The sequence below is a fragment of the Periophthalmus magnuspinnatus genome, chromosome 7, assembly GCF_009829125.3.
Source record: "Periophthalmus magnuspinnatus isolate fPerMag1 chromosome 7, fPerMag1.2.pri, whole genome shotgun sequence".
In the NCBI taxonomy this organism is placed as follows: domain Eukaryota; kingdom Metazoa; phylum Chordata; class Actinopteri; order Gobiiformes; family Gobiidae; genus Periophthalmus; species Periophthalmus magnuspinnatus.
Genome location: NC_047132.1, coordinates 25,137,961 through 25,164,409, shown reverse-complemented (window position 1 = coordinate 25,164,409; position 26,449 = coordinate 25,137,961). Strand labels below are relative to the sequence as shown.

The window sequence follows — 26,449 nt, the reverse complement described above, 5'->3', positions numbered from 1 at the left end:
GTAATAATATAATACTTGGATTATATTGGATTTGTCTGTCTGTTCTACAGTTCTTTTCATGGACATGTGCTGTATTACCACTGGAGTAGTATACGTGTGTATGAGTGCAAGTGTGTCTATGTGCAAACAAACAGCCACTAGGAGCTCCACATAGTAAAAGTGATGCAGTCTGACTGACTACAGCTAGGCTGGGCTACATCTTATATTGATCATGTACAATTTTCTATTAGATTTTATTAACAACTAATAAAAATAAAAAGTCTCCAACAACATGGTTTTATTGCCAGAGGCTCTAGGTTAAAAATCCTAAGCACACAACAATTAGAAATGACTCAAATCTCAACAAAAATTAATTTCATTGCTCAGGCCAAGACTACAGTTAGAATAAAGAAAGCATGAGGCATAGTTCTTCTTCACACACACAGGCAGACAGGCAGTGACATGACCAGAGCCACACTGTGCTCCTCCACCCAGACCTACCTAATAACACCACCTAAACACAATGACTCACTCAGGTCCTTAATACAGGAGGAAAATCCTGTATTCTGATCTGAAAACAAGACACGACCACCGCAGCCATTCATCTCACTCCCAGTGTATACTTATTTGTTCAAACCAATTTGGATTTTTTTTCATCACCTGATCATGTGTGCATTTTCCTTACAAAATGCTTTAAAAAATAAACAAGGATATGCAATAAGTATATATGTAAACAGTACAAACAAATAATGAAACAGTAAGCCATATAAATTAAATAACGGAAGCTTCTAATAACTCCAGAAAAAGGCAAAAGGTAGAGAAAGGTAATCACACACCACTAGAACTCTGCTTTAAGGCATTGTTCAAACTTTTATTAGTTGTTTAGGCAATGTTTATGGCAATACGTTACATAATATAGTATCAAACTCCAGTCTGTGTCACATACATTGTTTTTGTTAACACACATTTACACATTACATCACAATACAAATAACAGCGCATGTAAGTAAAGTATACCATGTACAGACTTGTGCCAGGGAATCCTCTTAATTATACATTACATACGCACTACTCAAATGCATTGTAAGCAATACTGACAGACAGTAGCATTGATCAATACATACCTACTGTCAAATTCTGTGCACAGTTTAAGTGTCAATGTTTTATCTAAATCTGACCTAACAAAATGTGTGTATTTTAAGCTAATGAACATGTTTCAATGGATGAACTTGAGCCAATCACATCTGCTTGAAATAAAACATCTGATTATAAGACAAATACAAACTTCATTACGAAAATTAGATTTTGGCCATTGAGCTCTATAATTCCAATATTTCTTGACCCTTAAACAACAAACCACTGAACAAACATGATAGAAAAAAATATATAAAAGCATTTATATTTTAAACAACCGGATGTATATTGAAAAAGCTGAACCACAACCAAGTGAATATTAAAATGAACAAGTGAAAAACCAGCTGACAATGTTATTGCTATTACCATATGTTTGAATTGTGAGTAGTAAATGGAAACATTCTGCCTAATACAAGATTATATACTGCACATTCAAAAAGTAACACAGTTATATGCTGGGAAAGACTTCATGCCCAGCTCTGGTCCTTAGTGTTTATATTAATTATATTAAGACATTACTCTTAAAGGTGTACTATGTAACTTTTCTGGTGGAGGGTCTGCCACCTGCTTGTCTCCATGGAGACGTTTCTGCTTTTCCTCGAATGTTCCACAGTATGGCATAAAACGTATTTATCTTTATGGAGACAAAGGTGGCACAACCAGACCAAGTTACAGGTCATATCTGTGGAGAGGCCACCCTCTTCACAGAATGCATATTTTTTAGGTCAGGTGCATATTGTCTAAACACTTTCATTGGGATATGAGTTGGAGCCACATTAAGAGTCTCGGCCATTAAAAAGTGACGCTTAGAGTCAACAATAAATTAGACCTAATCTTAGTCCATGTTGATTATCCAGATGCATCAGCCATTTAGTTAAATGAAACCCGGGCTGGGTCGGCATCAACTAGACTTATTCTATCTCTGAAGTATGCAGAACGTCTTTATATTTAGCATGTAGCCCTCCTCAGGTTACTATCAAACAAATCCCATTAGCTGCACAGTCTCAGTCGTTAGGTCAACCGTTGGTGTTACAGTACTACCTGTCATGTATCGAGACCACCTGACTTAAAAGTTCCAGCACACATTCGACCTCAAACCACACAAGCCTTTTCTGCACTTACTAAACATTTCCACATTAAATACAAAACCCCTTGGGGTCATTAGTAATGGAGCACATTACTTTTTGACAGAATATTTACACAATATGATACAATGCATTTATAATAAGCCAGCCAGAGGGGCATCAGTGAGCATGCACAAACACAATACAAAGTACAGTCCTTTTCAAAGAAAAAGTTCTTGGTTAAATCTGCTGCATATACAGGGGGGTCCAACCTTCCAGACCTACACACTGCTCCAGCTGAATTAGTCGATGACTTGATTAGACTTATGAACTGCTGTTGTGTTTTCATTGACAAAAAGTGCTTTGGTAAAGCCCAACTGTGAATGAAATGATGAAAATTATCTTAAAATGTATCACACTTTTGTTTCACACACACACAGCAGTAACAAACAACCTCTCATGTATTACAGCAGAGCACTTTTTCCCAGCATTTCTCTGTGATGAGCTCTACCTGAAAATGCTTCTGTGTTCATATCTTTATCTACCAAGTTCGGACAAGCCCGACTCATTAGCCTCTACCTAGTGTGTGTGTGTGTGTGTGTGTGTCTTTCTCTCCCACATAACCAATTATCCTCAGAGGCTCAGAACCAGTCTGCCTGGATTCTTGTTTATGTAGTCAATCAAGTCTTGGGGCGGGGCAGAGGAGCCAGAAGGTTTGAGAAAGTGGCTGAATATAATAAAAACACCTACTCTCTTAAGAGAACCACCCTCCTACCAATAACGTATTACGTACTTTATGGTTGAGTTGAATGATAAAAAATGGAAAAGGTTGTGCATACCTTTTTAAGAGTTCCCTGAAGACTCTTATCATTCCACAAACTGTAGAGCAAAAGGGCTGCTGCTTTGCTGCCTTTGGGGTATGACCTGGGACAAACAATAACATTAGCATTGCATGACACTAGCAAAAGTAAACTAAATAAAAATTATTAATCAGGCTTAAGAAATGAAGTTAAGTATACTTTGTGTTGGCTGAAAGACCAGCAATAACTCAGCTGTTATGTAACACATGTAAGACATAATTCATGTGCCTCAAAAAGATCTTGCAGTAAAAATGTTTCACAAAGTACTTTTAAGTAAGATAAACCTAGAATATATTATAACTCTATACTTAGAACATATAGGCAGCATTTCTCAGCCTGTACAACACAGAGGGTAATTGAGATTAGACCCACCCATCTTCACTGAGGTCAGCCACTGCTGATATTAGCTCAGAGCTGAGGGCCCTCTTTCCCGCCTCAGGGTCTGTTGATATCAGGCTCTGCATCATGTTACACACAGTGGCAGTTGTTTCATCAGAGTTTCCCATCTTACGAGGTCCACTGATTAGATTGCTTGCAAGCTCAGGGAGAATCTGCTTGGCTAAAATAAACGCATACAAAAATCAATACTTGAATATGGATGAATTGTGCATTTCTAGCTTATCAAATGTATTAAATGGCTCTTACCCAAAGGTGCCCGAAGCCAGCTGGTTCTAGACAAGTTGCTCAGTAAAGACATAGCTGTCTTCTGCAAGTTCTGGTTAGATGATTTCAGTAAAGGGGCCATGTACTGTAAGAGTCCAAGCTTTTGAACCATAATTTGACTCATGGCAGCAGACCCCTACAACAAAACCAGAGCCACAGTGATATCAGTACAAAGGAACCCACATTTTATGTCACATATATTCATACAATAATGGGACCCAATCCAGCACAGCCTCTTTTATCTGTACAGTATAGATACTATTAACAGTAGGAATTAGGATAGTGCTATAAACCTGGTAAGTTTGAAGTTTACGAGCACACTGTGTACAGACAGATGTGTGCAAAAGTGTGGATCTATCCTATGGCACAATCTATAAAGACAGATGCAAACAGATTAAACACATTACCTTTTAGTACTTTTTGAAATTTCAATTGGTTACATAATAGGATTTGGCAATCCAAATGAGAGACTTGTGTGAGGCTAATTTTGCTTTCTGATTGCACAACAGTCTTGAAACTTCCAAATGAACAACTTGGAGATCATTTCCAATGTTTTTTTAATAAATTGAAATAAATCAACATTACAATTGTTTTCTGTAAAAACACTATTTGATTTGAACACACAGGTGTAAGGTGTCGCAGTGGCTGTGTTAAATGTGTTAAGGGCTTATTTTATGTCTTGTGTATGACACTTTTGCCAACTGTTTTATAGTGATTGCTTGATTAATAACATTGATATTGATACTGACAGCACAATAATCAATTAAATAATGAAATAGATTAATCTTTTAGCAGTGCAAAAGCAAGCGTGTAAAACTGTTACTGTTATCTCACCTGGAGCTATTAAACCTATCTCCTCTGTAAATGATTGATGATGTAACACACAAAGAGTCTTTGTACTGACCACATCTCGACTCGCTGTCAGGTTCTGGAGGGCACCGCAGCAGGCTTCCAGAGTCCCATCTTTCTGGGACGAGCCCAACAGAGATACATATGTTTGCATGGTTTTAGGATGGCTTAACCACATCACACCTGAAGGGGCACTGTCCGGCTTATGATCAAATGAAAACTGAAAACAGAAAAAGAGCAAGAAAGTTAAATCTCTTGATTGAAATTATCTATCTGTATATGAATAGTTCTACTCATTCTTACTTCTTTTTGGGCTTTGCTGCTCTTGGGACTGAAGCATCCTGTTGTGGTAGGGGATTTCTTCTGGGCTGTTTCTTGAGGGTAGTAATTAGCGAAGCACTCCCGGACCTCAGCCTCGAGTTGGTAGGTCAAATTATGGAGGATACATGTAGAGTTCTCCACAGACTAGAAGAAAAGAGTGAGGTTACTAATTCTACTAAACAGATATAATGATGTGTACAAAATTCCCTCTCTGCTTGAATTACTACTTCAACCTCCTTATATCAACTTACTGCAAAATAACATTACAAAACATCAAAAGCCTTAGGCATGCAAGTTACTGATCCAAATCATCTTTAGATGATAAAAGTTGTCAACATTCCATTTAGCTTGTCCTTCCCTCTTTCACTGGCAGGAATAAGACTTGGAAAGGTTAAGGTAATGCATAAAAACCTGTTGTCATAATGCCTGGTTTGTGTACAGTGCGTACATTGCTAACTAACTACTAACGACCGGATAATAGCACTTCTGCCTTAACACTGTCAGGAAAAGTAGTACTTTCACTGCACTTAGATAACGTCTAGACTTTCCTGCACTCACTTATCAACCAACCATGCACCGTATCTACAAACATTTCCTTAATTTCGTTGAAAACTGTGTAAACAGGGGTGTGTGTAGCAGCCCTGAGTGAAGCATGGCACCATGCCCAAAACAGCCTTATACGTACGTTTTAGATATGCACACTGTTTAATTATACACAAGGCTAGTTCACTGCATGGGGAAATGGTGCTTCATGTGTAAAAGCAGTTAAAGAGTAGTGTCTGTATTATTACTGGACACTACACACAATGAGCCTTATATTAACATAAAGTATATGTGGGATTTGAGTTTACCTTGTCATCTGGGTTTTCCTCTGCCACACAGGACTGAGTGTAGCTGACCAGAGAGTCGATAAGACCGGGGCATGTTCTCATTGCATCCCTTTCACTTTTCTGGGCACAGCTCAAGTTTCTAAACAGTTGAAAGAAAAACAATGAAGCATTAACTACTGCAGGGAACAAAGAGCACTGATAACAAACTATGTCTTTCCAACAAAAATAAACCTGTTCTAAGCGATTATACAGTTATATTTGTTTATAATGTTCAAGGTATCAACTATTGATATTTTACATCTTCTAACATACAAATGTAACTGAAAACAAGTAAATGTTTTTTTCAGTTATACTATAATCATTACCGTTGCCAGAGTGCAGGGAGCGTGTCCACTGCTGGCACACTGAGAAGTGAAGCAAATAAAAAAATAAATAGCTAGATTTGAAGTAGATAATAATCAAGAGACATTTTTGGGCTTGGGAATTTCTAAAGTGATGGAAACACAACTACAAGTATGTCAAAAGTCAATAACAAAAATATCCTGTAGTTTTATAATGAACTGAAAGATAATTGAACAGGTAAATAAAATCAAAATATAAAGGCTATACTAGAACTATTGCTTATTACTTTATTTTAAGTAATAAAAAATGTCCAAGAAAGCAACATTGTTCTAGACATTTCTTCCCTCTCCAGTCTATTTGATCTGAATAAAGAACGTTTTGTGCAGGGAGAAACAGTGCTTACCTCAGGCAGCCTGTGGCGTTGTAGAAGACTTCCGGATGTATGTTGTTATTGGCAGTTTGGTCTGACCAGCAGGTGAATGGAACTACTACATTATCTGTCAACACAGGCAGCGCTGTCGCAATAAGTTCTTTCTTGAGCTCATCAGAAGAGGACAAGTTCCAAAGCAGGCCTAAATTCAACAAACAGAAACAATACGTCAGTCATTCACCAAGTTTTTATTTTATTTTGAGTCTCATCAGAAAAGATCTTTGGCTTTCTTGTCCCACTGTTGACAGCAACCACAGCTTTCATCTTAACCTAATCAAATGCAGGACTACAACAGGTCTATGCTAGGTCTAATCAAGTCTAAACTAGATGAAAGCCAGCAAGTATCAAACCAGGTCCAAACTATTTTTAAATTAAAATATTAAACCAGTTCATCTAAGGACTAATTAAGGACTAAACTAGGACATGCAAGAAATTTATCAGACTGAAAAAATAATATACTGAATTGGGTCAAATTAAAATGTTTACCTTTGTCATTATATTGCCACTATGACGGAAGTTAGACATTTACCTGTGATTTGCTTCTGCGTCTCTGTTGAGTTTGTCTCCTTCAGAAGTTGCAGAGCTTTCCCAATGCCCCCACAGTTTTGCACCTCCAGTTTGTTGGCCTGGTTTTTAAACACAAGATTCCTAAGTGCTCCAGCTGCAGCCTGGTTTACCCCAGAATTGGCACTCTGCAACAAGCTCACAAGAGGAGGGATACCACCGAGCTGGGAAACCTATGAAACAATAGATAGATATTCAATATTGAGGATTTAAGGTGTGGCAACAGATTGACACTGCATTAAATTACAGTCAGAGTTGCAGCCAAGTCATTATAAATTATCCTGTGTTCCCCTCAAGGCAGGTTACATAAAGGTCTAGAGCTGTTTGTGACGTTAAAATGGCATTGCCGGCACAAGCCAGAAATGGAAATAGAAAATACATCAGAAATATTGAGAGTGTTTAGTGAGAGTGGTACCTCTTGTTTGGCCTGGTCTTCTTTGAAGGTACTATGTTGGATAAAAGTGGCTCCTCGTTGTTGAAAATTCTCTTCTGAATGAGACAGAAATGCCACAGCCTCCTTCAGAGTCATTTCTGATGTGTTCACACCATTTGTAACACTAAAAAAAGCCATAAGATACATGTTAAATAATTCAGACTAGTATAACTAAGGGCAAACAATGGACATATACATACATAGTTTTCTGCTCTGTCCTGGTTTTGGTGGTTTTGGACTCATGATTGGACTGAGTAGAGGGTGGGCGGCCCATACGTGTTTGGCTGTTGGTCATCTGACCTCCATTGATTAGGGGGTATGTGCTGTGTCTGATCACTTTTGTCTGCTGCGATGCAGTCTGGCCTTTGGCTCTCTATAAAATAAACAAGTCATCATTTTGACAACCTTGACCATTATATATTTATATAAAATTTGTCTTTTACTGGTATTTGTGATTAGTAATTAATTTTACTTTTCACTTAATGAAGTGCATTTTGTAAAACACAATGCAACTGGTGAAATAAGTCTCACCATGCCGTTTGATTGTGGGGCCACAGACAGAGGCGGAGCCAGGGCTGGGTCACTGCGGCTGGGCTTCAGTCCGTTTGGAGTTTGAGGCCAGTTAGTGGGACTGGTCTGCTGCTCCATGGCCCCTGAGGAGCTGATGAATCTGCCCCCAATGGACTTAGATGACAGTGTGCGGGACCTCTGAGAGTGCATCTATACTCAAAACACAGAACATACAATGCCGCTACTATTCAGATGACATGACTTGCAGAGGTAGACAGGTTCAGAGGGGGAAGAAAAACAACCTGAATACCAGCACAGTGCAAATGCTTCTAAGCCTTTCACCAAGTAAAAAAGTAGGTAACCCACTTTCCAGCAGAACAGTTCTCAAAGAAGACCCCCTGTAAACCAAGACACAGGAATTCGCTCTCACACAAAGCACACAAAAGTGTTTTCTCTCTGGACTTGACAGAGAATGAATGCTACACAATACACCAAACAAGCCCCACACCGGGGAAACATAATATCTGCAGTTTTATGGATTTGGCACAGATGGTTCGTCTGTCATAGAGGAGCTTTATGTTTGTATATAGCACCTGCCAAACCTCTACAATTAATGTTAATAATCCTTAATCCTGCATCATTTAATCTGTGTTTATTCTGTGTCTGCCGTGTATACCAAATTTTGCCAAAGCGTGACTAAGAAATATGCTCGGCTTCCCTCACGTGCCCTTGTCCACTGAATTGGAGCTTCCAATCAAATAGGTCAGGATATTGCAATGGCATTTAGAAAATGGGACGTGCTGTATTATAGAGTCATAGCCCATTTACTACATCCACTGATCGTGTAGCTGAGACATGTCTCAGGCACCTGTCAGTGGCTAAGGAAGGTCCAGGGCAGATACCAACTTTGATTTAACACATTCATGGAGTCTACACTGTCCTTTACTGGCCTCTGGACTGGGAAGTAATGGTTTGAACTCCTTCTGACTTTTAGAGACACCACTAAAATTAAAAATGTCACTTTCCTCTGTGTGAAAAATAATTAACTCCTGAAAATCACAAACAAGACCCTAAGTATTGAGGACACAGGCACAGACTTGCACATACAACAAAATGGCAAATAAAGATTAGCAAATCTAATAAAAATAAAATAAATAAATTATATATATATATATATATATATATATATATATATATATATATATATATATATATATATATATATATATATATATATATATATATATATCTGTATATATATATATCTGTATATGATGTATCAATGATCAGGATAAGCACCTCTCAGTACAATACTGTTAGCAGCATTTAGGGGAAGATTAGGAAAAGGTATAAAAATCAGCGGAATACTTTAAGTAGGTTGGATGAAGTATCACAACAGTAGGGCCAAATCATAAATCACTAAATCACTGGTTCTATCAGCAGTGGATTCAAGGTCAAATGCAGTCCAAGATGGATTCATATGAGTTTTTCATCCATCAGTTTCAATGTTTAAAAAGCCACAGCAATCAGAAAGACAGCACAGAATAAAATACACATGCAGCTTGTTGATACCAATATTGCACTATAAATACATAGCAGGAAATACTCATTACCGATTTGTTGAAGGGTGCCATAGTAGAGTTGCTGCGCGTAAACATGCCATTTGTTTTAAATGGGGTAAACTTAAACGTTCCTGCCTCTGATAGCCCCAGTGTAGTCAAACCTGGATGAGAAGAGAGAGGAGACATCACTCGAGGGTGATCACAATTAGAAAACATTTTAAGACATTTTATTTCAGTTCATGTAAGACTTGATTTTGTCCTCTTTTGAGTTAATTGTGGCTCAGAATTACTATATCAAGTGTGTAGTCCCATTTTAGACTAATTTTAGCCCAAGAGCTGAAATAGCCTGGTTTAGATGTGCTGTAGGCCAAATATTTGCTTAGGTAAAATGTTTGACAAATATTGTCCTGTATATGTATGTAATAGTTAGTGTAGTCTGGGCTTGCTGAGAGTATTAACTACAGCATTGAAAAGCATGTGTAAGTCTCCTTTTAAATTACAACCACTGGTGGTTAGTGTAAAATGCGTAAAGAGTTGCAGAGGTGGCCTTTATGAGCTGCGTCACAGTTTCATGGCTGGAGCAGTGAAAGTGTCAACAGAGAGGCACCAGCTCGGACAGGTTCAGCCACAAACTACTGCACACTGTATTTCTAAGGTCAGTTATTATCCATGTTTTGTAATGGCAAACATTGCATGTCACATATTCCACAATGTAGGACACTTGTGTACCTGACATTTGGGGGTGTAACGCCCAAAATAATTTTCAAAAACAAATCAGGTCTACAGCAATCATAAGGAGGCTTTTTCACAAACATGACATAATAATTTGTGTAAGTCTACAAAGAAATGAAACGCGGCTTTTATCTAAAACGATGTCTAATTTATAGAAAACATATCTGTAAACTGTTGAGTTTAATTTTAATTTTCGTTACTATGAAAACATTTAGTCATCTAAAGTGATAATGCCGAAAATAGGCATCACATCAAGTACCCATTTACTGTTTCACAGTTACTATCTAATAACCTGATTTACAACAACTCCTTTTGTTTCTAAAGATTCATCACTCATGATGCATGTGTTATTATTTAAGCCCCTGAGCTCAATTCCAAATTTAGCAATGCAAAACATTTCGTCTTGCCAGGGCACAGACAGGCATAAAACTCCTGTTAAAAATAAACAGACTCATAACTTATTTTCTATTATCTACAGTTGTGACGAACATCTATGCGCTTGGGTCATCAGCCCACTGTAGTTGGAACAGAGGTTTGATAGTTTCTGTAAGTTTATCCACACAGATTCCCATAGGCCAGTCCCTATAAGATTCTTTCACTATAACATTCTATCACAGTATCATAGATCAAAAGTGACATACTTGAAGGAGAAGATGGAGATATGGTGCCATTCCTCCCGTGTTTAGACTTGCTCCTCTTGATGGTGTGCACTTGGTTGAGGACGCGCGCTTGTCCCGAGCGCAGTGTGGTGTCTGAGGGCAGCGCGAGGGACGTGTCCTCCGCGTTCCCGATGGTCATCGCCGATTTCAGCGGCTCCGGCGCCATCATTTTCCCTGGTCAGTGCCCCTGGGGCGTTAGAAAAGCACAAAGCGAGCCTGATGAGGAATACGGAAGATCAGACGAATAGGTCTAAATGTGGACGCGTTAACGTGTGCAGCCTTAATGCCAAGTATGCAGATAAAAGTTCCCAGAGCGCTCTGCCCCGGGACCACGCCTCACCAGGGTGGGGCGGCTCACAGGTCACATGCAGGTGCAGACAGAAGAGGGGCGGGGCTGAGGAGGGGCGGGGCTGCTCAAACTCTACTGCAAACAGCCAAACAAACATGGAGGGACATCATTTATTTATTATTATATTTATCTATGAAAAAAGCCATACTTTAAGAACAATCGTTCTTCATAATAAACAGCCGGAAATTTAAATAAAATGGAAAAAATAATAGTATTTTATTATGATGTAATCTGTAGTAACATGTCCTTTAAAGGTACACATTTCTGGGGTCTCTGTCACCATGGAGATGTCTGTAATGTGCACAATATGGTATTAGCTAATCTAAAACATTTTTTTCCCCACTACAGGCTCAAAAATACCTTGTAAAACATGCATTCTTCTGCAGTTTACCTCTCCACAAAAGTGACCAGAGACATCACCTGTTAAAAGATATTCATAGTGCCACAAAACATTCAAGGCAAAGCAAGAACTACTCCATGGAGACAAGCAAGTAGCAGGCCCTCCAGCAGAAAGGTTACACAGTGCACCTTTAAATTAAAGCCTGCTAAGATGACTTAGTATTTTTAGTTATTTACTTGAACAATTTCATTAATTTACCCATCTACAAGCTAATTTAAAAACACACACACAGTTGGATGGGCTTGAGGGTAAAGGAGAAAAAGAAGATACAAATTGTTCTCAGCAAAACCGGATTTTTTCGGCACTGCTTCTCCAAGATCTCAACACACCCAGGTTTAACACTGGCAAAAATATAAATACTTACCATATGGTAATATGGTTTGTTTGAAGTCAATGTGGCCTAATTTAATAAACCTGACTCTATTCACAGTGGCACTTATTGGCAGGTATCAGATCTTTCACCAGAAATGTTTCATAATCCACATTTAAATTAGAGGCTGATTGTTTTGATCTATATATTATGGCCAGATAATAAATGTCAAGTATCCAATACTGACAAGTTTTATTTCAGACTCAAGTATGAATAGATTAGAGTAGAGTAGAGTATACGCTTATGAAAAGATAACCAGAGGTCTATGAGCAACATGTGTGCTTACTCTTGCACCACAGCAGTGCTGTCAGGCCTGTGGCTGTACCACACCCAGCCCGAGGGCTTGGATCTGTCTAGATTATCTGAACTTTGTAACAGATGTGACAAACTTCCGATAGTCTGAAGCACTGACAGAAACAAAAGGCATCACTGGTCCTATCACTTAAGGTGTCAGGAAAAAATCTTAAATTTAGTTTGAAATAGCTTAGTAGGCCACTTTGGCCTGTAACAAAAAATGTATTACCAGTTTTTCCATCATGTAGTCTCCACATATAATTAAGGCATTTTATGTGTAGAAAAGGCCCAAATAGCACAGATTTGGCACATATAAATATGAAAAAATTGAGAAAATGTAATTTGAGAGATAATGAGTATGGATGCCAGTTGATTAGGAAGCTCTTACAGTTGTATAATCACAACTGATCCTAGGTTGGCAAATAGTGGATACATACAGGTTTTTCCCTCATTCTCAGCATATGGATATCATGCACCATGGCAGCAGGGACACTGATTAATGCTTGGCTGCAGGTGCTGGAGTTTAGGTAATGAGGATTCAGACCAGAGAGACACTATCAACACAAATAAGACTCATATGAGGCCCATTCTGCTTTGATTTGAAAATCATCTCGAGAACCAAAGCTTATGTTGAAAGAGCAAACTGACCAAAGGTTTTGCCTGTGGCAGGGGTGTCGAACACACAAAGGTTTTTATTCTGCACTCTTCTCTTTTAATGGTAATTTTATAATGATTATTTGTGATTATTTATGTTTTGATTTGTGTGATTTTAATGTATTTCTTATTCTGTAAAGCACTTTGAATTACCTTTTGTACGAATTGTGCTATACAAATAAACTTGCCTTGCCATTTTCACTGAGGGCCACATCATCAAAATGGCTGCTCTCAAAGGGCCAAATGTAAAATAAATCAAATTTTATAACTTGTTAATTAACCGTTTCTGTATTTATTACTTATTGAAGTTATACATATTGCATATACATTTGCCTAGATGTAAAAATATGTAAAATATGTGTAACTGTACCTCCTGATAAATTGAGATTTAAGACCATCATACCTTTTAATTTACCCTGTCGAGAGCCATATAAAATGATGTGGAGGGCCGCATTCGGCTCACGGGCCTTGAGTTTGACACATGTGGCCTCTAGTGTCTCGCCTTATGTGTTTATTTTTGGTAAAAATGTAGCAAGTGAAAAGTACAATATACTCTACTGGACTTTATCTATTTAACATTGGTAAACGGCGCCATCTCGTGGACAGAGGTGAGCGTGCTGGGGCAGGTTGTACCACACTCAAACACAAGGTGGCACCTGGCTCTGTCACTGTCACCTGCAACACTGTTATGTCTTAGCAAACGCAAATGATTTCTGCAAACTGTACTTTTATTGGTTCAGCAAAGGCACAAGGTATTTTCGCTGAGAAGTCAGAACCAAAGGATTTAACCAGCGGCCAACATTAAAACACACCAGTAACAGTAAACATGTTTAACTTTGGTCGACCACAGAGAAAAATATTGTCATTTTTAACAGTCACAGCAGGAGTGGATGAAAGAGTGATGAAGGCATAATATGTACCATCCATAAACAAAAAGCATTACACAAATAGATCAGAAATGGATGTTAGTGTTAACCACACCCTAGTGCAGTGCGAATAATCTCATCTGTACCGTATAATGTTTAAAAATATAGTAATAACACCTTAGGCTGGCAGAATCAACAAATATGAACAATATTTCTGCTGTTTTTTTAAAGTGTACACACCATATACCTCAGTACTACAATTTTGTATACCATAAATATACCATAATAAGCCTTTTGTCAAGTCTGAGGGATACAGGAAATTTAAAAGTGGTTTGTATGGGCCAATTTGGCAAAAAAAAAAAAAAAAAAATTATATTCTATATAAAATATGACTCAACACTATACACATTTTGGGTCGTAGAGCATTTCACTGAGGCACAAACTTGGTTAAATTGTGTGTGTGTTTCTTTTTCTTTTTTCTACTAATAATAATAATAATAATAATACAGTATAACTTAAGAAGTAGTGATATTTGAATTAAGCTTACAAGTACAAACAAAATGTCAATAATGTCATGGGATGCATAAACACTGAAGGGCTGCTCGGCATCCTGTAGTCAAACTTGTCTCACAGTAATCACGCCTACAATTTAAAAGCAGGAGTACAATTGAAAAATCGAGATGGTTATGAAATAAGACACAGGTAAATTTGTCTTGATAAAAACAAGTAATAAAAATAGGTGTTGTCCGTGCACAACTCCACTTTAAATTGCAAATACCAATATAACACAATAAAACCTTGAAAATGGCAAATATGATAGGATGAAATGGACTGCAATAAATAACTTAAAACTTACAATCCTAAATTATCACCTTTTAAAAATTGATTACCTCTGTGTCATGTGACTCATTTGATCCAATAGGAATGTAGTGCCTTAAACAAATGGCAGGCATGACTACAGTGTGACTGTTGGTCAGTTAGAACATGGGGGGATCCAAGTAGTGTTGCTATGAGTATCCAAAAGTCTGTAAAGTCTTGACATGCACACTGCGTGCTAATCATTAACTAATCGATAGACGTGGTACTGGGCTCCATGTTCACTCGTAGACACTTCAAAAACAAAGGCAATGCACAGCAAAGTCTCCTGGGTCTCTCTATTTGACACAACCTGAAAAATATAAAGTTATTTTATTGGTCATATTTGTCAATAAGGCATTTAACTATGGTACATTTAAGAGGAAAATGTACCTGTAAAATGGTAAAGTTCTCGAGTACACTGTTCATCATGTATTTCTCTGGTAGGTGTTTCAGTTTGTGGATGAAGTTGATCATATATTCACACATAGGCGAGCGATGAATACGAAATGTATATTTTCCTCCTTCTAGACGAGCATATTCAGTCTGAAAAATATGTGATTAGAGCCAACAGAAAACAAAATGTATCAAAAATATATAATGAGCATGAAAATTATTTACCTCCACTTTTTCCACCACTTGTTTTCCAAAGGAGCAGACTTTAGTTGAAACACTAATGCTAATGTTTTCTGTCCCGCTGTACTGACTGCTTACACCATAGAATGCACTTGAGCCCTCCTCGATATCACTGCTCAGGTCAGCCTTAATTGCAAAAAGGCAATGTTAAAACAATTTAGACATGTTATGTTAAATATAGACATAGTACAAACATTGAGAAATTTACCCAAAACTTGACCAGGAAAAAAGCATTGTGAGGCCCTTTTTCATAGAGTTCCTTGAGTCCTCCCTTTTTTTCAGAGAACTTGTCGTAGATCTGTCTTATATCTATGGACTCCAACACGGGGTCATTGTAGCCAGGGTTTGAAGGGCCGATATGAACAAATAGATGTTTGAACTGTAAAAAGAATAGTTTTAGGATCAAGTGCAAAACTTTGAATTTACATAACTGTGCAGTTAGTTTATCTCTTTACCGTCTCCCTCTCTCTTTGGGTCTCCATAAACGCAGAATACTCAAGTAGCCTGAGCTTTGCCGAGGCGATGGTGCGGTCTTGCCAGACAGGGGCTGCAGGTCGGGGAGGGGGCAGGGGCTCATAACCTGCAAAACATTAAAAAGAGTGAAACTCTTCCAACATCCCAAAAACAGAAGGACTGATAATAACAGAGGTTTATACACTCACACTTACTGATGGGTGCCGGGACAGGAGCTGGTAGTGTGGTGTATGGGGGTTGTGCAAAAGGCTTAATACTGCAAGTGAAGAAACGGACATGGAAAGAGTTATTTGCATACAGTAAATACTGATTAAGCATAACATTATGATTCGGACAGGTATTGTTCGTATTTGAGTTTACAGTTCAACATTGTTGTTTAAATTTGAATTAAAATCATAATAATAAATCATTTGCCTGATTATTTGAATGAAAGTGGTGCATCTCACAGAAACAGACTTTTGTAAAGATACTACAGGAGAGGTACAATCAGTGAGCTACTTTTCCATGAAACACCTATGTGCACATTGCTAAAGATAGTCTTAATAGTCTTGATTAGACAATTTTAGTAATCAATTGGAGAAACTGTAATTGAAAATCAATTAATTGTACAGCCAAAGTGAGAATGTCAAAAACTTCTGCTCATTAATAGCTACATTATGTGTTCATAATGTCTGATAAATGTATTATGTTTCAGGTACTCACTCCTGAGAGTGTCCAGGCTGTCCTGGCATTGGACTGGGCCAAAACTGAAAAAAAAAATAGACAAATTAGCAGGGATGCTTGAATGTGATTGTTAAAAAAGATGTTTTGAGTGTGTCTCACTCGCACTGGTGGAGAGAAGGGAGTCTGTGGTTTCATGACACTAGCAGAAACTATTTGAGCGGATGACAGGTTGGCTACTGTCTGCAGTGCCTTGTCTTTGGAGGCCTGGTCCTGAGTGAAAAACCCCAAAAAGACACAATATAACAATGTTCAGAAATATAGTCCAATACAAATCAGATTACATTCCATCAGCCAAAAGCCAGCCAATTTACATAATTAACTACAAAAATAAAAACAGGGGCAAAGCAGATGTAAAGGGAAAGCCAAAGCAGGGATGCACCAAGCTAGCAAACTATACAGCTGACCATCACCTTATTTTAACTAAGCATCTCAAAGTCAAGTGTGGTGGGCAGAGCTCAGGCAGGCCAACTCCAGTGGGGCTAGCAGCAGTATCAGGCCAAACACAAAGCCTAAAGCAAAAACTGCAGAGAACCAAAACTTACCAAGTTCATTGCCTACAGCAAAGGAGACAGATTAATCAATTACTGTACAATCTATAGGTATCAAAGATGTAAATGATGGCACACAACCATTATTAAAACTGGTCATCTTAAATTATGGTAATATAAACATAGTTTAGAAAATATTCCATATGATGGGCTACAAGAAATCTAATGATTTTATGTGAGATTAAATAAATGTTTTACAAATAATAGCATTACAAGACAGATAACAGGAGACGAAAGTACATTTTAAAAGATGAAAAATAGTAAGTAAGAGGTTTTGTTTTACACAAAACAAAAATACCAAGAGTCTTTATATGGGAAGTTCATGCAAATTAGTTCTTAAAACGGCTTCATTACAGCCATGCATTAAAACTCAACACTAGTGCTCACATTATCCAACACAATTTGAAAACCAGAGGCTAAAAGACAATTAAGGCAATGCAAATATTGATAGTCAAATATATCTAAAACACAGGCATTATACGTTATAATGTGGATCTTTTATTATGCCGTCTTGTACATAACCCAAACAAAAACGCCAAACAAGCTTTGTCAAGAGCATCTGTGATCAGAAATCTGTTCCACGAGCAGATCAGTCCTAAACAAGTACCTTGAGCTTGGACTGAATTTCACGAGACTTTCTCTTGGCCAAGACTTGCAGGTGACTAGAGACCTGAAGACCGACAGGAGTGGAGAAAGGACAGGGGGAAGAGAAGAAAGGAGAGGTGACTACAGAAGCAGTGGACGGAGTGAACACCCACCTTGATGCTGGTCTGGTATTCTCGAACTCTCTTACGTGCCAGAACCTGAATGTGACTAGACACCTATTTGACCAGGGTTGGATCACAGAATACACAGGGTTACCATTATTATACTTAATAACATGTTAAAATATAACGTTAACCATCATTTAAGTTGCACAATCCTCCTGATTGATCCTGATTTGCAGTTCAATAGTATTTACTAAGGTGGGCAATAAGATTCAACTGCCATATGACTGTGAGAAAATCAGCTAGAGAGATTTTTATATTGTAATTTTGTTTTCTGTAGCATGTTTTAAGCTAAAAAAAAAAAAAAAAAAAGGTCTACTTTTCTACCTACTTCTCGTACTGGTCCATCTTGACATGGTCTGAGTGAGAGCCAGGCAAATAATTGATATTGATAAGATACTTTTAAATGATTCATGGTCATAGAAGCTGTTAGAGTAGAGGAAAATGTCCAAAAATGTTGCAGAGTGACCTTTCTGCCATTGTAATGTATTAGTTATTAGAATTTTAAGTTTACAATGGTGGTTACATGGGGGCTTGTTGTGTCATTTTAAAACAAGGTTAATGTTGTAATGTATCTGAGAAATACATGTTTGATTACCTGTTTCCGAGTGCGTGTCTTCCCTGTCCGTAGCTTGATATATCGAGCTATCAGCTCATTGCGTCCTGAAACGAAGTACAAGTAAGAAGGTTACAAAGATTAGAAATGATAAATTAGGCCCAGTTTATAATTTCAATTATGTGTGCCTTAACACAAAAAAAAAACCTGGACTAAAAAGAGGCAAACAAAGTCTAAAACATCAGGACTAAACTAGGCTCAAACAAGACCCAAACAGGCAAACTGAACACAGTGACACAAGACAACAAAGTAGAACAAAAATGACTTATGGATCGTATCTGGATGACTGAGGGATTACACAGAAAAGACAAGACAACAAGCAAATGACGTTTACTTCATTAGTTGATAATGTCCTGAAAAAAAACAAAAACTCAACTATCTATTGCTATTGCTATAAGAAACAGTACAATAAAGATATCTACAGAGAGTTTCTTGAAAACTGCCAGTTCTCTGCAAGGAGTATATATATATTTTTTTTTAACAAGAAAGTTTGGATACAACCTTTTTGAGAGCAAGCAGTTACATTCAGCTCCATTAGTCTCATTATTAACAACAACGGTGGGAGGGTACATTTACTTTTTTAGGGTTTTAACACCTTTTGTAGATTTGAAAATCTATAAAAAAAAAAAAAAAAAAAAGGCAAGTCGGGGATTAAAGGTTTTCTCTTCATATCAAAAAGTGAAGTAGTGGGAGAATATAAAAGGCAAAACAAAACTGTGGTTGCCATGAAGACCAAAACTGTCCAGTCAGCTCCTCGCGTGCAGCCTCCCCCAGATCCCACCCACACAAGACGAGCAGAGCCAGGAGGTTTCAAACGAGTGAAAAACTCCCATCTCACTCCTTTGGCAATGAGTCCCTCTAATCTACTCATATTAATATTCACTTATTTTCATTCAGAGCTTTTTTACACTCAAGGAACCCATGTGATTCTGTTGTGGGCTCCAAAAGGGTGAGTCAGCGCAGCTCTTTGGGGTTTTGGGAATTGTCTTCCTGTAACTCCAGAGATAGACGTCAACTCAGACAAAAGAAACAAAAAAAGGAAAAAAGACTTTGCACCTATTCCCATAACAGGCCAAAAAATCCCCTCAAACTGCTATACCACGCAGAAAGTGTATTTTAAATCTTAGGAGTGTTAGGATACAGAAATTAAACCCCCAAAATAAAGGCTTCTATTAACTTATTTTGTTACACTAGATTGGGATAGCTTTTTACAAATAAATATTGTTTCATACCGGTTATATATTTTACAGATATTACACATTTTCATTTTTACCACATCTTGCATGGAGGCAGAAGCAAAACATATTTAGTTCATGTTCAATTGTGGATCGACTTGAGCACTATAGTTCAATTAGTACAATTACAAGGCACTCCCTTTTGAAAATCTAAAAATACTTGCGAGACATATTGGTGCAGTATATCATGGAGAGCAAACAGGCTGTCTTTGTTTCGTCTGTCACCCTAAGCTTATCCGTCTGATGGTTATTCTAATTTGGGAACATATGCCTGAAACCATACACTGGGTGAGCTCATGGTAGTAACATATAACAGAGATCCCACTGAGACGGCCAGTCCATTTCAACTGTCCAAATTTAGACTGCAAGTCCTTGATACTTTGTAATGCAACATAATGGGTAGTTATTACAATTGTCATAAACTAATACCTTCATTTCTATGCCTCAAAATCACACTTAAAGATCCTGTACACAAAATGGATTCTGGTGAGCTTCAGGCCATGTCATAATTTCGTTACCTCCTCAAAAACATACCTGGAGCTGTGTTCGTCATTCACACGTTTGAGTAACCTTTTATTAGTCTGTCTACACATCCAAAGCTCAAAATGCTCCATTCCACTTTGTGATATCATGAAATGGTAGTTTTCATGTGAACAGCTACCTTTCACCTTTTGTTCACTAGAGATTGGCAATTCCAGGGCTGAAATTATTCTAGTGAAGGTGTATGGAGTTCAAAAACACTTCCTGTATTACCACATGACATCACAACGTAGAAGTGTTTTCCGTTTCAGAAGAACTCAGTTTTAATTATGAATGGTTTCTGTGTTAAACATGTGTGAATAAAACAAAACACAACTCCAGGTATGTTTTTGATGAGGAAACAACATTATAACATAGATCAGAAATAGTGTATTGTGGGTCCTTTAATACTTTTTAATAGATAAATAGATTGAAATATTCACTGTTAATCTAAAAGAGTCTTTTCTCAAATGGAATTTCCTGTATTCCAACTGAATGATTAATAAATTGCAATTAAGATAAATTTCACAAACAAAATTACAGGACACGCATGCTTGTTAATCACATTTTGATCGAGATGAAGATTTTGTCATGTCTTATTCTCAAATATGTGTTGATCTTTTTAATGGAGCAGTCAACAATGAATCCTGTCATTAAAAGCAAATGGTTTTGAGTTCAGGCAGAAGGAAGAAGGTTGACTACAAAATAAAACTGAATTGAAAACACTGATCGATCAACATGAATAACATGAAAAAACAATCTTAATACATTTTACTGTCATAACACCAAACCCAACTGAATTCTGTGGTCAGCTCTAGATTGAACTTTTTGTTGCTATTTTACACAATACAATACAAAAAGCAGGTCTGTGCACTTCCACAAAAAGCGAACATTGGTGTTCCTTTCTTTGATTTCTTTTGGGATCACATTTCCAGTCTCCCCCACAACACATTTGCAAACAAATGCCTACAATGGAATTACAACTCCCAACAAAACAGCTAAAGGAGGATTTGAAAAACATTATGGCCTTCAAAATAGTTCATTATCAATTAGTGTCTAAATCTAATTACATATACAAAATTGTATTTAAACATCAGTGGTTATGCTAAAAGAAAAAAAAAATTGTAGTGGCAATCTGTAGCTGTAGGTAGCAACCAAGCAACATTTTTTAAAAGAAAATCCTAACTTAACCTGAAATGCTGCACTCTCCATTCACCTTTTGACCCATTTTGCCCTTTGAACACTTAAAAAAGACCTCCCAAAATACCTCCAGGGCAGATCACTTGGGTACAAAGAGGCCCTCATAGTTAAAGTATGTCAGACCACATAATGTGTACCCAAAGAACAATGGACTATAAACTTGTGTAGGCTTCTATCATGTACATTATTAAAACTGACAGCATACACAACATAATTTAAATATGAACTCAACATGTAAAAGTACTCCTTTAGCTCAAACCAAGAAAAAAGTAATAAATATTACTCCATTTGATGCACCTACTTGGTGTTTAATAATGTATGTTCATCCAAAATTGAATTCAATAGGGCACATGCATAATACCTAGTATCATTTTAGAAATAAAATATGACATTTTTGTATTTTAACAAAAACCGTGACACCATAGGACACTTGAGTGTAACACTAGTACTATTTAAAACAGGCGTAAATAAATGTTGTTATAAAATATTTATTTTGGCTATGATGATGCAATATCCAGTGTAGTGTCTTCTTTAGTGTGTTGTGATTTGAAGTAAATTGAAGTATATATTATCGATATACACTTTCTTACCATACATCTTGCCCTCATCAGACAGAATGATCTTCCTGCGACCACAGGGAGGGTAAATGGCCAGTGCCTCCTGGAAGCTCTGCTCAATGTCTGGGCTCCACACCCCTTCTGGGTCCCCGTCCAAGCCGCGGTCTGCCCCGTCCCCCAGTCCCTCTCCATTGGGACTGTCCTCCTGTGCCCCATCAGGGCTGCCACGGCAACTCCACTCCGACGCAATGATGCCGGCTCTAATGAAAACACACCTGCAAACAGGAAATATACTATGGTGATCATATCATATTATAGGCAGGAGACCTGGGCGGCAAATAGTTTTGAGTGAGCTGCTGTGATACGGATAGCATCATTCGGACTACTCTCCCAGTGATCAGTACCATCTACACCATCCGCTATCTGAAGTGCACAACATCCAGGTGATGTCACCTCTGTCACCCCTAATCCTAACCCACCAGAAAAAGACCAAAAATCACACCAGGTGGGGGGTCATACTGTGGGGTGTTTAGAAAATAGATGCTGCAAACCTGACCAGTACCATCAAATTCAATAATCTCTAGCTCTATTAAAAACCCATTGCAAGACATTAAAATGAAATCAAATCAAATCCGATTCAGACAAATAAATACCAAACCCAGTGTGTATAGTCTATTCACAGGTAATAATAAACCAATGATAACCATCTTCACCAGATGAAGCAAATCCATCTGCAGACAAGATTATTATATTATATTATAATATATATATATATATATATATATATATATATATATATATACATATATATACATACAGACACTGTGTATGAATCCAAGGTGTAAATAAATACAGGTCTATGCCCTTTTGGGATAGTAGTTTTATACAGGTTAAGGAATCATTGAAAATACAACAAAAGCCACCTTCCTCTGAAATGTTAAACATACTAAATGCTAAAGCTAAATGTGTGCTTTGACTTGTGCTGTTGAACTGAGGTAATGATGGATGGGCAGGTCCAGGATTAACTCTACAGCTGCCAGGAATGGTGACAGATTTCTGTGAATACAAATGTCTCCAGAGCCCACAAAGTGCGAGATCACATTTATCTGCGTGTGTTTATAGCTTCCATGGCCACTGCAGATATTAATAGCATATTGGTATTTAAGGTTAAAGACCCAGCAAGCAGAATGGCTAAACATGCAAGGCTTGTAAATTTATGGAGGGAGACAACAGCCAAGGTCAACAAAGACAGTGGGTCCAAATATGAGAGGCCAAACTCTGATTCTAACACAGATTAGTATTATTATCATCTATTTAGTGGTGATTGGTCCTTTGTTTGAAAAATTCCCAGCATCCTAGCCAGCAGTAAACGACATTCTTTTATCATTATTGTTGAGGAAGCAAAGTCTATAATGCTTGCGACATGGAGGATGCCTGGTGTGTAATGTTTTCCAGAGTGTGGTGAATGTGGTTGTTGCCAATAAAGAAACCACAGTGGTCACAGATCTTGCTGGTGGACTTTTTTTTAAGTATATCCTTAAAGGAGAGGTGGGAGATATTGACAAAAAAGGAATATCATTTTTTTAAACCTATTTTTACAGTCCATCAGAAAATGTGCTAAAATGACTCAATAAATAAATAGAAATAGACTGCAAATATAACGGCAAATGTGGCAACTTTTTTCATAGTTTTTTTCATAATACACAGATCATATGAATGTTGTTCCTGATGCACCCATGTTCATTTCTAGACTGGGATCCCTGGTTAGGGCTGAACAATTTGGGGGAAAAAAACACTCAGTTGTGATTTCTCTGACAAGCTTCGAGATTGTGATCATTTGCAATTTGTTTAAATAATAGTATTCTGTTCAAAGTTCACATTTTACAGTATAAGAATAGGGTGTATTTTTGGTATTATGGAAAGAATTATGGCACTCCAATATTGCAGCCTTTGCAGTTTACAAATTGTGTCCATTTAAATTGCTATATTAATGTGACTGCGAAAAATCTTGATGCCATAAGGAGATACATCCACTAAATTAATGTTTTTTGATTATTTGGGTAATCTCCCACATACAGTCATCATCATTAGTGACCCTGTGTTTCTTTTTTATGAATGGATTAGTTTCAGATCTTTGGCATGGGCACTAAATCCGGATGATCTCACTGGGGGTGGTTAATGTGTAGACCATTTGGCAAGACAGCCCTCCATTCACAGTAAACTACGAAACACCTTTAATGTAAATAAACATGGGATTGATGGATAAACATTAATATTTGTGCTATAACTGTGTGTTTCAAATACGTAAATGTTGTCAACGTGTAGGTTAAAGTAGGGCAGAGTACTTGTTTGAAAATGCTTTTACAGATTCTATTCCTGGTGACACTTACACCAGTCTTGGAGCTGTCATAAAACAATAAGTAACCCAGTGTAGCAGAATTGGTTTGTTTATTTGTCTATTGCAAAGTAATACATAATAGGCTGGCTCATTAAGCATATTTGAATCAAAACAGATCATATTATACTGTACATAGTGTAAGACAAACTTCAGTATAAACCTTGTTCCTACTGTCTGTTTGATATAATATAAACAGCAGACAGACCTGCTCAGCTCCGGTGGTTTCAATATAGCTCTCAGTTGCCAAAAGGTCAGTGCAGTGAGAGCCAGTAGAGCACTGGGCTAAATAAAGCAATGAGCTCAGCAAACACTGACAAGCCACACGCATATTACAGGCTCCTTTCTGCTCCAATGGGAAATCTGGGGACTCTGTGATTAACTGAGCCAGATTTCATCACAGCACTTCAGGCATCAATGGGCACTTATCCGCCAGAAAACACGGAACTAAAGTTTGTGATTTTAACATTATAAATCTGACAGTGTGTATATTTGAGCACATTTAGGTTTTTGCGCATAATCAAGCACATAAGCAAGCACATGAGCACATAATCAATGATAACCAAAGGGCCTCAAGTAAAAGAAACTGCCAAAAAGCCTGGAACCAAAAAAAGAGCGACCAAAAGTGAAAACCAAAACACGGATTGCACACAACTTGAAAATGTAATACAACAATATCAGGAGCAGCATTTTTGGGTATTTTGTATTGTGAAAAAAATGTTTTCTTAAGAGTATATCTATTCTTTGACATGTTATAAAGTTTAGGAGAAGAAAGGCTAGCGCAGTAAAGGCTAGTCGTTAGCATGCTAGCTCACAACACCTCAACAAACTCCTAACCTACTCCGAGCAGATTCATCAAAATCATTATCACGATGTGGAAGAGAGTGACGCTGCGAGGTGTTAACGTGAAAAGCACAAAACCCTGATTCAGCAAAGCGCCAACGTAGAAATGACAAATATGTGAAAAATCTCAAAACTTCAGGCGCATACAAAGCGCAGCAGCTGCTGCAGCGTGAAACTTTGCAGCACAACAAAGAAGTTTGAGGATCTCACTCACCTCCACTGGGTCAGCTGCCCCGCTCTGCAGCCACTCTCCCCGGGCTCTGGAGCAGGAGATCTGGTGGGTCTGCGCTCTCTAAATTCACCCTATTTTGTTTGCAAAAGTAGTGTTGTTTGGTACAAAAGGCGGAATGCCATGTATGACTTTGGTATGAAATCTGCGCGCGTAGGAAAACGCACAGAGGCGTGGCGTAAAACACGCACACGCAAGTCCTGTGGGTCTCCAACATAAACTCCTCCCATAACGCACAGAGCTGGGACAAGACTATTTTATGTCTTTACAGGAAAAATAAAAAGACATCTAGTTACCAAGTTAGCCAAGAAGATCAGTTATATTATTATTATTATTATTATTATTATTATTATTATTATTATTATTATTATTATTATTATTATTATTATAAATCACGCTGTTATTGGACTGTTGCAGTAGGCTGTTCATAATTTCAAAATCAACAGGCTTCAGTGTGCATGAGTTAATGTCTGACCACGCACAGTCTAAGTCTTACATTGGCATGATAAGGAATAATGATACATGCTTTATACAGGCATGTGGCAATTTGCTGACAAGAATTAATCGAACTTAATCGACCCAACAAATCGAAGGGAGTTTAGTGAACAATAAGCTTTATAAAAACCGGCCTAACCGGTTTGGGGGTTGTGGCTTTGTCATCATTACTGGCCACTAGATGTCAGACATTACCAACGAGAAGAGATGTGTGATAGACATCCTCCGAGTCCCTTATAACTTATATTATAACTTGGCTAATCTCCTCTACTTCGGCCTAATTTTGTAGTAATGACACTTTTAAAAATATATCTTGTTGTCATTTTGTGTTTTTAGTTTTAGATGGCAATTAATTTTCCAACTTCACTTGCACCTATATGTTTTGACACTAGATGGAGCAATACCACTAAGAAGAGTGGTCAGACTGAGCCGAGACCACATGCTCTACACTCGGGCCTTTTCCTCCACTAAATAACAATTTAAGAAATGTAC

General features: G+C 37.6%; 2 protein-coding genes across 2 annotated transcripts; both read right to left on the bottom strand.

Moving 5' to 3' along the window:
• Positions 1–807: 807 nt before the first annotated feature.
• On the bottom strand, positions 808–11,224 carry LOC117373328 (plakophilin-1). Its single transcript, XM_033969304.2, has 14 exons — positions 10,915–11,224; positions 9,593–9,702; positions 8,001–8,189; positions 7,670–7,842; positions 7,452–7,593; positions 7,002–7,209; positions 6,446–6,614; positions 5,722–5,839; positions 4,853–5,014; positions 4,605–4,769; positions 3,683–3,836; positions 3,410–3,596; positions 3,017–3,101; positions 808–2,554 (listed from the first exon to the last, which is right to left on the bottom strand). The coding sequence occupies exons 1-14, from the start codon at positions 11,099–11,101 to the stop codon at positions 2,480–2,482; spliced, it is 2,124 nt and encodes a 707-aa protein (XP_033825195.1). The 5' UTR covers positions 11,102–11,224; the 3' UTR covers positions 808–2,479.
• Positions 11,225–13,709: 2,485 nt separating this feature from the next.
• On the bottom strand, positions 13,710–22,160 carry tead3a (TEA domain family member 3 a). Its single transcript, XM_033969321.2, has 11 exons — positions 22,029–22,160; positions 18,467–18,531; positions 17,860–17,922; positions 16,653–16,763; positions 16,533–16,576; positions 16,019–16,086; positions 15,812–15,936; positions 15,565–15,735; positions 15,342–15,482; positions 15,114–15,266; positions 13,710–15,033 (listed from the first exon to the last, which is right to left on the bottom strand). The coding sequence occupies exons 1-11, from the start codon at positions 22,033–22,035 to the stop codon at positions 14,920–14,922; spliced, it is 1,062 nt and encodes a 353-aa protein (XP_033825212.1). The 5' UTR covers positions 22,036–22,160; the 3' UTR covers positions 13,710–14,919.
• Positions 22,161–26,449: the final 4,289 nt, after the last annotated feature.

What these genes read in the sequence shown, in the direction of transcription:
- tead3a (XM_033969321.2), bottom strand. An exon ending in AAGTGGTGGAAAAAGTGGAG is followed by an intron (nt 15,267 to 15,341) that starts GTAAATAATTTT and finishes CATATTTTTCAG; the next exon opens with ACTGAATATGCTCGTCTAGA. An exon ending in AGAACTTTACCATTTTACAG is followed by an intron (nt 15,034 to 15,113) that starts GTACATTTTCCT and finishes TATATTTTTCAG; the next exon opens with GTTGTGTCAAATAGAGAGAC.
- LOC117373328 (XM_033969304.2), bottom strand. Translation starts at nt 11,101, where the DNA reads ATGATGGCGCCGGAGCCGCTGAAATCGGCGATGACCATCGGGAACGCG. An exon ending in TGGCACCCTTCAACAAATCG is followed by an intron (nt 8,190 to 9,592) that starts GTAATGAGTATT and finishes TTTTGAGTATAG; the next exon opens with ATGCACTCTCAGAGGTCCCG. An exon ending in AAGACCAGGCCAAACAAGAG is followed by an intron (nt 7,210 to 7,451) that starts GTACCACTCTCA and finishes ATTGTTTCATAG; the next exon opens with GTTTCCCAGCTCGGTGGTAT.